Raw genomic sequence first — 13,203 nt, forward strand, 5'->3', positions numbered from 1 at the left:
CAGTGTCTATGATGTGCTATGAACAATATAGTATCTGGCAATCTTACTCCAGTAAGTGGATCTCTATAGTCTGAAGTGGCTTCCTTCCTAAAATGGCTTCCTAAATGTAGGAAAGGAGACAAGGAGAGGAAGCCACTTTAGACTATTGAAATGTAACCCTGCTAAGTTTATAAACTGAGAGCCTATTGTATGCCATGTAGGTGCGTTTTAATTACAGAGCCAGTCGTTTAAAGAAAGAAGAGGCATCAGCACACTGACATCCCTTTATGCAGTGTGTGTTTAAAAAGGATCTCAAACTGGTTTGCGATCAACACGTGGATCATACAAGAATGTCAATAGCCTGGAGTCTCTTAAAATGTTCTATAATTTTCCCTCTGTGCACCTGTAACTACGTAGGTGTGCAAACATTCGACCATGTTTTACATGTCAAAAACCCATCAGTCTGTCAGTAGTACTCCCACTTCCCCCATTGTCTCATAGCCAGGCGGCCCATAGTGATTGGCGATGTGGTAGTCATGGAGATGTGATGCACAGGGCTGTGGGAGGGATCAGAACTCATCCTCGGAGCTGTCAGCCAATAGCATGGCTTGGTCCTGCCCGTTGCTGCTTGGCTCCCTGGGTTGCTAGAGATGAAACGGACAGATGGCAAAACCCAAAAGTCAGGACATTCATTACATGGTGGTAAAGGTTGTATACAGCTCAATAAGTCCAAAGTCTCTTCCTCTCCGTCTCCTTTCCTCATCTGCACTGATGTGAAAGAAACTCCAATCAGTGCAGATGAAGGTGAGGAGATGAGGTAAGGAAGCCACTTTAGACTGTTAATGCCAATTTCTACCGTAAGCTGATTTGTGGATCCTTATTTAATAGCGTAGCGCTAGTAACCGTATTCCTATTAACCTCAGTGTGTCTGACCTTCCTCCTGCGCTGGTGTTTGAAGCTGTTCCTCTTACGGTGGATCATCCTGATGCTGTAGAGGGCCCCAACGATAAGCAGGGCCCCTGCGATGCCAATGCCCACCGGGGCCAACATCCCAGACACATACCCTGCCTGGAGGGAGAGGGGACATGGTTGGGGCATGGGTGAAAGAGGGGCCACACACAGGAGAGACAGACTAGTCAAAGAGTAGTGTCCTAGAGACAACTCTTTCAGTAGATGTATTACATGTTTTTCTGACTAACTAAACTAAGTAGCCAAACGGTCTGAAGGACCACACGTTCTAGCTTTTATTTTATAATGGAGGTAAGTACGGTTCCATCAGGGGAATTTAGCTGAATGTGGTGCAACTCCATACGAGTCAAGGTTGCTACGTCCACGTCAGAGGAACATAGCAGGGGTGAAATTTACTGTACTGTAGGTGCAACTCCATACGATATGTGGCTCTGTTCATGCCAGAGGAATTGAGCAGGAATTAATGAGCACGCGGTTATTGCGTTTTGGTTTTCGTGTGTTGCACTTGCATTCAGAGGCATCTACGAATCACATGAGGCATAGTATTGATGTCAAATGGAAGAACCAAGGACACGGATGGTTCCTGATGTTGTGAAATTCTCTCTGGTGTTTACAGAACAACTAGTGCTCTGAGATTAGGATATCAGGATTCAAGGAAGCTGTGAGATTAGGAAATCAGGATTCAAGGAGCTGTGAGATTAGGATATCAGAACCTGTTTAGACAAAGCACTTGTAGTAGTTGAGCAAAGGATTGCAATATATGGGAAAATGAATGCATCATTATTGCTGTTATGAGTGAATGATGCATGGAATGCTAAGGCATAAATGTATGAGGCAGACTATTCTTATTTTCAGTGTACAGTATGTACTATAGTTATGTGCTGTACTTGTCTATAAATGTTATGTATTATGTCGTTTTGTGTGGCCCCCAGGAAGAGTAGCTGCTCCTTTAGCATTAGCTAATAGTGATCCTAATTTAAAAAATACCATTAGGGGGCAGTCTTACCTTTTCTCTGATCAGTTCCACCCATCTACGCACTGAAAAAGAAGAGTGGCTTTGAAGCACATTGAATCCACACAAGGGATTTTTACCCACTATTTCAATTACACTTCTTTCCTAATTGAAAATATTGACCTCATATTTGATCGACCACAAAGAGCCAAAGTCAGTTTTACATGTGCATGAACGCATGTGTGTGTGTTTTTTGGAGTATCTTCTCACTCAGGCCCTGATTGCGCTGCACCCAGACAGGGGGTGGGGGGATGAGGCTGTAGGGAGGTCGGGTGGGGGCTGGGATGGGGGTCTCATTCAGGTCCTCTTCGCTGTCCTCTTCCTCTGACTCCTCCGTGTTCTCATCCTCCTCATCCTCCTCTGGCTCCTCTACAGGAAGGAAGGAAAACAACCAATGCAACTTCCTGTAAATTTGAACTTTCATCCTTACACTGTGAAAACAATGTGTACATTTGTGTATTAGTGTGTATTATGTGTGTGTATTACTGTGACTCCTACCTTCAGACTCCAGTTCCTCCAGACCTGATTTGGCTGCAGGCAGTTTGGTTGTCTTGGTGACCATTGTCATGGTGATCTGCTGGGAGGTGGTGCTTATAGGATTGGGTTCGGATGTTGGCGGGGTTTCCTCTGGGTTCTGTATGGTCTCACCGCCATCTAAATATAACCATCACAGCGGGATCATTATAGTAGATATAGTGAAGTCTAACATAAACACCTATCCCTTTTGTAAAAAATAAAATAAAAAGAGACGTGATCATGTCTCAATGTAATGAAGTTGTGAAATTATTTTTATATTCAAATACAATCTATTTTTGGGCTTAACTGTGGTCAATTTGCTGTGTAAAATTATTATTCTTTTCTGGCCATTCACCCTAACAAAAATCGTCCCGTGGCTGAATCTAGTTGCCTATCCCTGCTTTAGACACTATTCTAGAAACTTCTAGATCTGAACAGATCGGATGACTGTAAGCAATATGGTGAAAAGATGAAGCGGACGAATGGAAGAGTGTGGAAGAATGAAGTCTCACCTGTGTCAGACTGGTGTACTAGCTGTTCTGCCTCTGAAGGGGGCGGGTCTATGGGTGAACCAGAGGGGCTGATGGGCTCAGAGATCTCAGCCCCGGATGTCTGCCATGGCGACGTCCAATCTGGTAGCACTGGGGACGGGACATGGGATGGCCCTGTGTCATCTGTATCCGCAGTGACCACCTGGTCGAGATCCGCCTCTGACAGCAGCATCCCCGTGGTAACCATGGCGACAGACGGCTGTGAGTTGTCAGGCGAGAGAGTGGCCGCTGCTACCCCCGCCCCTTCGGGTGTGACATCAAAGGGCTCGAAGATGAGGGGGAGGTCCTCCGAGGACATCGTGCCCTCTGTGGCCGCGTCCTGCAAGGGAGGGGCACTGGCATCCATGGCTGTTAGTAAAATACACACACACACCAAAAGATGTTGGGTCAGGACTCACTGATTGTCCATAGGCAATTCCTACTGGTTTAGTGACTGCAAGAGATCAGCTTGTGGCTAGAAACATTGTGGAATGTGTACTGGTGATAGTAGATCAGTTTTGGCCCACAACTCTGATTCCAGTTCTCAACTACATTCTAACTGCTCTGACAGAATAAAATAAAAATGCATAAATCACATATCATAACCATGGATAGAATCCACCATATGGTATTCATGATCAGTGCAGCTTTCTGGGACAGGTTATTCTTATACAGTAACTTTTGATTTACTCACCTACTTTTCTATAGAGCTGATGAAGGTTCAATCTAAATGTTTCTTTCTGCATCTCTTTCCYGCATGTACAGTGCATTCGGAATGTATTCAGACCCCTTGACTTTTTCCACATTTTGTTACYTTACAGCCTTGTTCTAAAATGGATTAAAAATAAATAAATCTACACACAATACCCCATAATGACAAAGCAAAAGCTGCTTAAACTAAACACATATCACATTTACATAAGTATTCAGATCCTATACTCAATACTTTGTTGAGGCACCTTTGGCAGAGATTACAGCCTTGAGTCTTCTTGGGTATGACGCTACAAGCTTGGCACACCTGTATTTGGGGAGTTTCTCCCAGATCCTCTCAAGCTCTGTCAGGTTGGATGGGGAGTGTCGCTGCACAGCTATTTTCAGGTCTCTCTAGAGATGTTAGATCGGGTTCAAGTCTGAGCTGTGGCTGGGCCACTCAGGACTTGTCCCGAAGCCACTCCTGCGTTGTCTTGGCTGTATGCTTAGGGTCGTTGTCCAGTTGGAAGGTGAACCTTCGTCCAAGTCTGAGGTCCTGAGCGCTCTGGAGCAGGTTTTCATCAAGGATCTCTTTGTACTTTGCTCTGTTTATCTTTCCCTCGATCCTGACTAGTCTCCCAATCCCTGCCGCTGAAAAACATCTCCATATCATGATTTTGCCACCACAATGCTTCACCATAAGGATGGTGCCAGGTTTCCTCCAGACGTGACGCTTAGCATTCAGGCCAAAGAGTTCAATCTTGGTTTCATCAGACCAGAGAATCTTGTTTCTCATGGTCTGAGAGTCCTTTAGGTGCCTTTTGGCCAACTCCACACGCGCTGTCATGTGCCTTTACTAAGGAGTGTCTTCCGMCTGGTCACATCTACCATAAAGGCCTGATTGGTGGCGTGCTGCAGAGATGGTTGTTCTTCTGGAACTTCTCCCATCTACATAGAGGAATTCTGGAGCTCTGTCAGAGTGACCATCGGGTTCTTGGTTACCTCCCTGACCAAGGCCCTTCTCCTTGGCCGGGCAGCCAGCTCTAGGAAGAGTCTTGGTGGTTCRAAACTTCTTRCATTTTAGAATGATGGATGCCATTGTGTTCTTGGGGACCTTCAATACTGCAGAAATGTTTTGGTACTCTTACRCAGATCTGTGCCTTGACACAATCCTGTCTCGGACCTCTATGGACAATTCCTTCGACCTCATGGCTTGGTTTTTGCTCTGACATGCACTGTCAACTGTGGGACCTTATATAGACAGGTGGGTGCTTTTCAAAATCATGTCCAATCAATTGAATTTACCACAGGTGGACTCCAATCAAGTTGTTGAAACATCTCAAGGATCATCAATGGAAACAGGATGCACCTGAGTTCAACTTCGAGTCTCATAGCAAAGAGTCTGAATACTTACAGTACCAGTCAAGTTTGGATATACCTCCTTATTCAGGGTTTTTCTTTACTTTCATTATTTTCTACATTGTACCTGAGCTCAATTTCGAGTCTCATAGCAAAGGGTCTGAATACTTATGAAAATAAGATACATTTGCAAACATTTCTAAAAACCTGTTTTCGCTTGGTCATTATGGGGTATTGTGTATAGATTTATTTTATTTTATCCATTCTAGAATAAGGCTGTAACGTAACAAAATGTGGAAAAGGGGAGGGGTCTGAAATCTTTCCYAATGCACTGTACATATTGGCTCAGACAGACTCCTCTAATCCACTAGTCTACTGCATCACACAGTAATAACCTGCCTGGCTGACCCTGCCTAGGTATTTACTGTTCCGCTCAGAGGGAGGGAGGGAGGGAGGGATGGAGAGAGAGAGAGAAAGGGATAGAGCAAGAGGGTGAGGGAGGAGCACAGAGAGGGAAGGAATAAATACGGATGTTGTGTGAGGAAGAGAGAGAGAGACGGAGGCTGAGTGAATCCCCCAGAGACTTGTATTACAGTCCTTGTCACTGCTGTCTGCTGGCAGTCATGTGGGTTTATTTCCACAGTCAGAAATAGAAAATAATTAGACTGCTTCCCTGGGTCCCTGCCTGCTATGGTTCAAAGTGAAGCGTGGAAAACCAAAGGGACGCCTCTCCCGTGTCACCCTGATCATCAAAGGAGATCTCTGCTGCTAGACGTGTCACTTTCATTTCTCCTTCTCTTTTGAATGAAACCTCATGAAACCTGGCGCGAAACGCAAAGAGGCAGGAAAATACGGTTCTCTGCCACTGAACCCATGTAATGGATTTCTATGGTGTGACACAATAACAGCCAGAGCAGCACCTTACCTTGTTGTGAGGCAGAGAAAGTCTGTGTGGGAATGTGAAAACTCAAAAGAGAATATCAAGTCCAACTGTAGAGTAGATTAACTCCAGGTGGCCCCCAGTGGCTCTTTAAAATATCCAGTATGTACTAATTGGAACATAGCATAATGCATACTCACCCTCATTTCGCTGCAGTGGTTCAGTCCAGAGGCTGTCAGGGTCATCCTGTCTGGAGGATCCTGTCAGGGCCGGTCCAAGGTCGGCCAGGGAGGGGTTTGAGAGAGCAGGCGCTGTCTCTCCATCTTGGTGCCACGGAGTGGCAGAGCCGGTGGCCTCTAGACCACTAGGGGGCAGCAATGAAGCTTCTCCTCTGGATCCCCATACTGACGGAGGGATGGAGGTCAAAGGTGAGTGTTTAAGGATGCTTTGGGGAGATAAGGAGCTTGGTCTGCTCGTCTCTGTCTCCTGGCCCAGAAGAGGAGCTCCGACGTCGGTCAAGCTCTGTCTGAGTTCCCCGTCCTCTCCTCCATGGAGGTCTGGCCTCTCTTCTAGGATGAGGTCTCTCCTCTCCCCAGCTGGGTGCGTCCCTGACTGGCTGTCTGGCTCTGGGGCTCTGGCTGCTGCGGAGGCATCATGTAAAGCAGCTCTAGATGTATTCATGGCCACTGTCATCCCCTGCTTCTCTCCTATGGAAGCTAACATTGCCCCAGTGGTGGTAATAGGTACATTCTCCATGGTTTTCTCTTCGGGCCCTTCTCTCATCTCTTTGTCTGTGTAGAGTTCTGGAGCTTCTGCAGGCTGTCTGTGAGTCTCCTTCCCCTCAAACAAGCTCTCAGAGGCAGCCCCCGTCTTAGCCTCCCTCCCCTGGCTCTCAGCCCCAGCCACTCCTCGTCCATGACTGTCCCTGTTTCCTACCTGCGTCACTGGCTCTATCCCCCCTGGTTCGCTTCCGTCCACATCTGGGCCAGTGCCTCCCACTGCTCCTACATTCTCTGATAGGTCAGTCCAGCTGCCAGTCATGTGTTCTGCCATCCCATAGGACAGTCTGCCAGGATCAGAGGGCCCAGATTGGACACTTGTTGATATGACACTGGCAGGTGTTGCTGGTGTTAAACAGGGCTCTCCCTCCATTGGCTCTCCAGCTTGTCCATCACAGCCACTGTCCTGTGTGGAGGGTGCGTAGTCATGGAGGGGCGGGACTGGGGTGCTGTAGACGCAGAGACAAACCCCTGCCAGAAGGAGGTGATGGAGGGTCACAGAGAAGAGCATCTCTCCCATCTCTCACCACAAAGTAAACATGGAGAAGCAGAGAGGGGTCGCAGTGGCTAGAAGGGAGGGGTCAGGCGACAGGGGCAGGTCACACCCAAATGGTCTGGAGATTCAGCTTAGGAACGAGAAGGGATTAAAAACAAAGAGATATATTCAGCTCCTGATAAATGCAATGACTTAGAACTGCTGTGAATGTGGCGCAGCGCTATAAGGCACTGCATCTCACTGCTAGAGGCGTCACTACAGACCCTGTTTCGATTCCAGGCTGTATCACAACTGGACGTGATTGGGAGTCCTATAGGGTGGCACACAATTGGCATCAGCATCGTCCAGGTTAGGGTTTGGCCGGGGTTGGCCGTCATTGTAAATAAGAATTTGTTCTTAACTTACTTGCCTAGTTAAATAAAGGTTAAACTAAAGGCCTCCCGGGTGGCGCAGTGGTCTAAGGCACTGCATCGCAGTGCTAGCTGGCCCACCAGAGACTCTGGGTTCGAGCCCAGGCTCTGTCGCAGCCGGCCGCGACCGGGAGGTCCATGGGGCGATGTACAATTGGCCTAGCGTCGTCCGGGTTAGGGAGGGTTTGGCCGGTAGGGATATCCTTGTCTCATCGTGCACTCGRGACTCCTGTGGCGGGCCGGGCGCAGTGCACGCTGACSAGGTCGCTAGGTGCATGGTGTTTCCTCCGACATATTGGTGCGGCTGGCTTCCGGGTTGGATGCGTGCTGTGTTAAGAAGCAGTGCGGCTTGGTTGGGTTGTGTTTCGGAGGACGCATGGCTCTCGACCTTCGTCTCTCCCGAGCCCGTACGGGAGTTGTAGCCATGAGACAAGATAGTAACTACTAACAATTGGATACCACGAAAAGGGGGGTAAAATTCAACAATAAAATGTTTAAACTGGAGCATGTAGATATTGAAGCCAGGTGAATAAAATAAGGTGTTCGAATTACGACCGCGAGGCACACTGCACTTATAGGAATAGAGAATTTGTTTGAGAATTTCACCACTCATTTATTGCTGAAGCCTAACCTAAGGTAATTGAGGCTGAGAATTATATGAGCTTTTCTGTCAGCCTTTCCTTTGATGCTGCAGACTGGTAGTTTCTTAAACAGCTTTGTGGAACATTTGGACTATCTCTCTACCCCTTGCTGTTTTCTATCCCTCTGGCTATTGTGCTTCTAGTCCATTCCTTTCCACACACACACATTCAGTACAGCCTGACACTGCAAACCCCTGCACTTTTAAAATTACTATTAATAGCAGGTTCTCTCCAGAACTACGCAGTCTTGTTCAGTTGGACTCTGTTCGAATACAGCAGGTTAATATGTTTAGATAGATAGGCCTAACCCTCACATAACAGTTTCAGTGAGTGCATTTTCATATCAAATGCACCATACAAATAGATACTGTTTCTTTGTCGCTTTGGTGCTATTTTCACAAGTATGTGGTGAATTTTCAATACTCTTAGTACAAAACTCCAATTAATTTTGTTAGGAGACATCATTCACCACATAATCTAGAAGAAAAAGAAACGCACACCTATTTACCTATTTAGGCGAGGTGCTGGCTAGCGGAGCAGAAAACTTAAAAATAAAAGGAGAGCCGCACACTCTAGGAGCTCAGATGCAAAAATGTAATTACCAACGTTTTGACAGCCAAGCTGTCTTCTTTAGGGTATAATCACAAACACTGCGGGATGACTCGTTTATATAGTGTCAAAAGACACACAGGTGTCTGTAATCATGGCCAAGAGTGGCCTAATATCATTGGTTAATTCTCAAATATTAAAATGGCATACAAAGAGCAGCAWACAAAAAAACAAATGGATAGCATACGATCATAGATTCATTTTAGACTACACAAGCTTACAAACAATTACAATGGCAAAGTCACAATAATCACAAGAATGGCTTCAGATCAAAGTCTACGTTGAGACCGAAGGGAGCAAGGGTCTTTAAGTTAAAGATCCAGGCAGCCTCTCGTTTTAACAATAAATGATCAAGGTCACCCCCTCTCCTAGGGAGGGTGATATGTTCGATGCCAATATAACGCAGAGACGAAATCGAGTGGCCTGCCTCTAAAAAGTGAGCCACAACTGGGTAAGTCAAGTTTTTGCACCTAKTGGTGCTACGATGCTCTGAGATACGTACTTTTTAAGTTATAAGATAAATAACTGCCTTAGTGGTGCACGTAATAACACCTTTGATTGGGATCGATTTCRCTGTTTGTGGGTGTTTGAAGGATCTACATGTATAAAGTGCCATTGCATTGAGCACAGCCATTACACTTGTAATTTCCATCCAGTAGGGGCGCAATTAGACGTTGTTCAGGAATATCTTGGGGTGGTAAATCAGAGTGTACCAATTGGTCTCTGAGATTTCTGCCCCGCGAAAATACGACCAAGGGAAGGTCCGAAAACACATTACCGAGACTCTCATCGGATTTTAGAATGTGCCAATGTTTGTGAACGATTCCCTTAATTTGTTCAGAGCGCTTTGAATAGCGGGTAGTTAGAATGCAAGAATGCGTCTTTTTGCGAGACTGTTCTTGAAAAAGGTCATGTCTCGTTTTGTTTTGAATTTTCTCAATGGCAATATTAATCTGATCATTTTTGTACCCCCTCTCCTTGAACTTTCTTTGCGTCTCAGCCATATTTCTGTCAAAATCTGATTATTTTTTTGCAAATTCTTTTGATTCGACAGAATTGGCTGTAGGGCAAACTATTTTTCAAGGGAAGTGGGTGACAACTATTYGCCCTCAACAAACTGTTACGATCAGTAGGTTTCCTGTAGAGATCAGTGTATCGAACATTATTTTCACACAAGATCAGAAGATCAAGAAAACGAATTTGACGTGTATCAGATTGCATAGTAAATCTCAAATGTTCAGAACAGGAGTTAAGAAAAGCAGGGAACGCCTGGAGCTGTTTTGCATCACCCCTCCATAGAACAAAAATATCATCAATACACCGTTTCCAAATAATGATGTTAGGCAAGAAAACATTGTTGAGAGGATTGAAAATAGACTGTTTCTCCATGTAACCCACATACAAATGAGCATAGTTAGGAGCCATGGGGGATCCCATAGCAGTACCCTTCGTCTGAATAAAGAAATCATTTAGAAACATGAAATAGTTATGTGTGAGTACTATTTCAGCCAATGTTATAATGCATGCACTGGAAGGTAGTCATTCACGACATAACCATTGATCCAAAATATATGTTTACTTTGAAATACCATGATCACCAAAACACAGCATAATGATATCTTCAGTTGCTTTAACAACCAGTTAATCCAATAGCAAACAATGCAAGATATATTTTTCAAATGTAATATGCTACAGTACAGTCAGATTAAGTAATAGTCAAATGTATTTTTGTCATTTCACGTCGGTTACACTCACCCCCCTTTTGACTTCCTCCTTTTCCGCAGCAACCAGTGATCCGGGTCACGGCACCAATATAACAGTATAGCTTCCGTCCCTCTCCTCGCCCCTAACTGGGCATCGAACCAGGGACCCTCTGCACACATCTACAACTGCCTTGTAGAGCAAGGGGGAACAACTACTTCAAGGTCTCAGAGCGAGTGACGTCACCGATTGAAACGCTATTAGCACGCACCCCGCTAACTAGCTAGCCATWTRACATCGGTTATCTGGATTGCATGCCTCATCCATGACCTGAAGTAGGGTGGTAAACTCATGGGGATGGCAATCATTCATCTTCCACCTGTATTGTAATCATGCATTGTATTTTACCGTATTGTATTGCACTTACAGTGTCTTCAGAAAGAAAATCCCAGCAGCGTTGCAGTTCTTGACACAAACAGGTGCGCATGGCACCTACTACCAAACCCCGTTCAAAGGCACTTAAATCTTTTGTCTTGCCCATTCACTCTCTGAATGGCACACATACACAATCCATGTCTCTATTGTCTCAAGGCTTAAAAATCTGTTTTTAATTAACCATGGCACACATACACAATCCATGTCTCTATTGTCTCAAGGCTTAAAAATCTGTTTTTAATTAACCTGTCTCTCCTTCATCTACACTGATTGAAGTGGATTTAACAAGTGCCATTAATAAGGGTACATAGCTCTCACCTGGATTCACCTGGTCAGTCTATGTCATGGAAATAGCAGGTGTTCCTAATGTACATTTTCATTATGTAGTTCTCAAAATCTGTTGGTTTACCAAATGGTTAAGTGATCATCAATTAAGTGCAGTCAGGTTAAGTAATAGTAAAATGTATTTTAACAAATGAGAAGACAATCATATGAAAAGTGATGTGAGTATTGCATTGTGAAAGGCAACTACTTTATATGACCATGTATTACAATGTTTAACATGTATTTCTAGATGAAAAACCGATCAAAATGTGCTTTGAGTTTTTAACAACTATCTTTTTGATTACCTGTTTTGAGTGTGCAAAGCTGTCATCAAGGCAAAGGGTGGCTACTTTGAAAAATATAAAATACTACATTTTGGTTACTACATGATTCCATATGTGTTATTTCATCGTTTTGATGTCTTCACTATTATTCTACAATGTAGAAAATAGTACAAATAAAGAAAAACCCTTGAATGAGTATGGGTGTCRATACTTTTGACTGGTAGCATACTTGTGAAAATTGCACCAAAGCCATTGGGGGAAAAAACTGTAATACCATTATAATAACAGAAAGAACACGTTCAAATGTGAAGTAATGAAGAGAATAGGACACCGCACTAAAATGTTTAAATGGTACCATACTTCGATGATCTACAAGGGACATTTTTCTAGATTTTAGTTCCCATTGGGTTGCCTGGGAGACACCCTGCTTGCCTCAGCCTCCCTGTATTGCTGCGTGTGTCAGACAGGTATCTCACCGACATCAAAATCAAATCCTGACACACACACAAACAGACAAACAGACACACACCTAACTCTTACCAAACACCACCGACCCCTGCTGTGTTGCTCACAAAGCTGTCCGTCGCTAATCAATGTTAATTAATGCACTCAACAAGAGTCAAGAGAGCAGCCTGCTGCTTGACACCCAGAATACATGTTATGAGCCAATTATGAGGATTTTAATAGACCTCCGGTAAACAAACATCATCATCCTGATCCACGCCACTGCGGCGCAGGCACAATCAGCTTTAGCGTACACATCRCATGCCGAGATGTTAGTAGTCTTCTAGTGCATTCAAATCCGCGTATTCATATGTACGTTTGTGACTATGCAACATAGGCTACAGTAGCGAGAGTGCTTCTCATCATATCAACTGTTCTAGCAATACTGCAGATCATTTTTATATTTAAAATAMATATATAAATTAAAATATGTTAGGTAAAATTAAAAGTCTAAGGACAGATTAGGATGCACGTAGTATAATGCATGGTCCTTACCTGCCAGAGTCGTAGACGGGAATGATGTTTACCTCATTGCAAAGGGCGGTATGTCCCCCCCCCCCCCAGGCTTTCCTTTAAACAAAGGGTTGTATATTACAACAGCTTCAATATCATATCAATAAGCTGCCAATATCGATCAGGAAGCAAGCTGAAGGAATAGCCTAGTCTTTATTATTGTACTGATCAGCATCAACCAATGTATGCTTCGGAGTGCGTGTGCATGCGCGCGACTGTGGTGCTGAACTGGCAGTGTCTCAATCTTGATCTGTGATTGAGCGCGTGGAGAGATAGGATTTYTGAAGAACGTTCAGTAATATTTCACGTTTAGAGAGTTGAATAACAGGCAATTGTTTTAGTGGTGGATTTTTTTCTCCAAATTCTATTAGTAGAACCTCAAATTTAGTTTTTGTTCGAGGTSGTGCTAAATGGACAGCTACTTGGATCCTGTGTTGTGCGTCTCTTAGAACGTTACAATTAATACATTCCTTGAAGATAAATGTGAAATCTAAACAATAGCCAAATGTAAGGAAATTACCTAATTAAAGTTTATCTGTAAAAAAAATGGTGTATCTCTCCACTCAAGGCAT

The 13,203-nt window shown here is 44.4% G+C and overlaps 1 protein-coding gene across 3 annotated transcripts; it reads right to left on the reverse strand.

The window, feature by feature from the left end:
- Positions 1-6: 6 nt before the first annotated feature.
- LOC112072020 (armadillo-like helical domain-containing protein 4) lies at positions 7-12,851 on the reverse strand. 3 transcript variants are annotated; one of them, XM_024139425.2, is made up of 8 exons: positions 12,614-12,851; positions 6,136-7,340; positions 2,989-3,375; positions 2,459-2,614; positions 2,171-2,329; positions 1,955-1,986; positions 913-1,047; positions 7-623 (listed from the first exon to the last, which is right to left on the reverse strand). In XM_024139425.2, exons 2-8 carry the CDS (start codon positions 7,232-7,234, stop codon positions 549-551), a joined length of 2,043 nt encoding a protein of 680 aa, XP_023995193.1. In that variant the 5' UTR covers positions 7,235-7,340; positions 12,614-12,851; the 3' UTR covers positions 7-548. The 3 variants fall into 3 exon arrangements, with proteins under 3 accessions (XP_023995193.1, XP_023995191.1, XP_023995192.1); XM_024139423.2 differs by having other exon boundaries at positions 898-1,047; XM_024139424.2 differs by lacking the exon at positions 12,614-12,851 and adding an exon at positions 8,770-9,237 and having other exon boundaries at positions 898-1,047.
- Positions 12,852-13,203: the final 352 nt, after the last annotated feature.

The sequence above is a fragment of the Salvelinus sp. IW2-2015 genome, unplaced genomic scaffold (assembly GCF_002910315.2).
Source record: "Salvelinus sp. IW2-2015 unplaced genomic scaffold, ASM291031v2 Un_scaffold1804, whole genome shotgun sequence".
NCBI classification, from domain to species: domain Eukaryota; kingdom Metazoa; phylum Chordata; class Actinopteri; order Salmoniformes; family Salmonidae; genus Salvelinus; species Salvelinus sp. IW2-2015.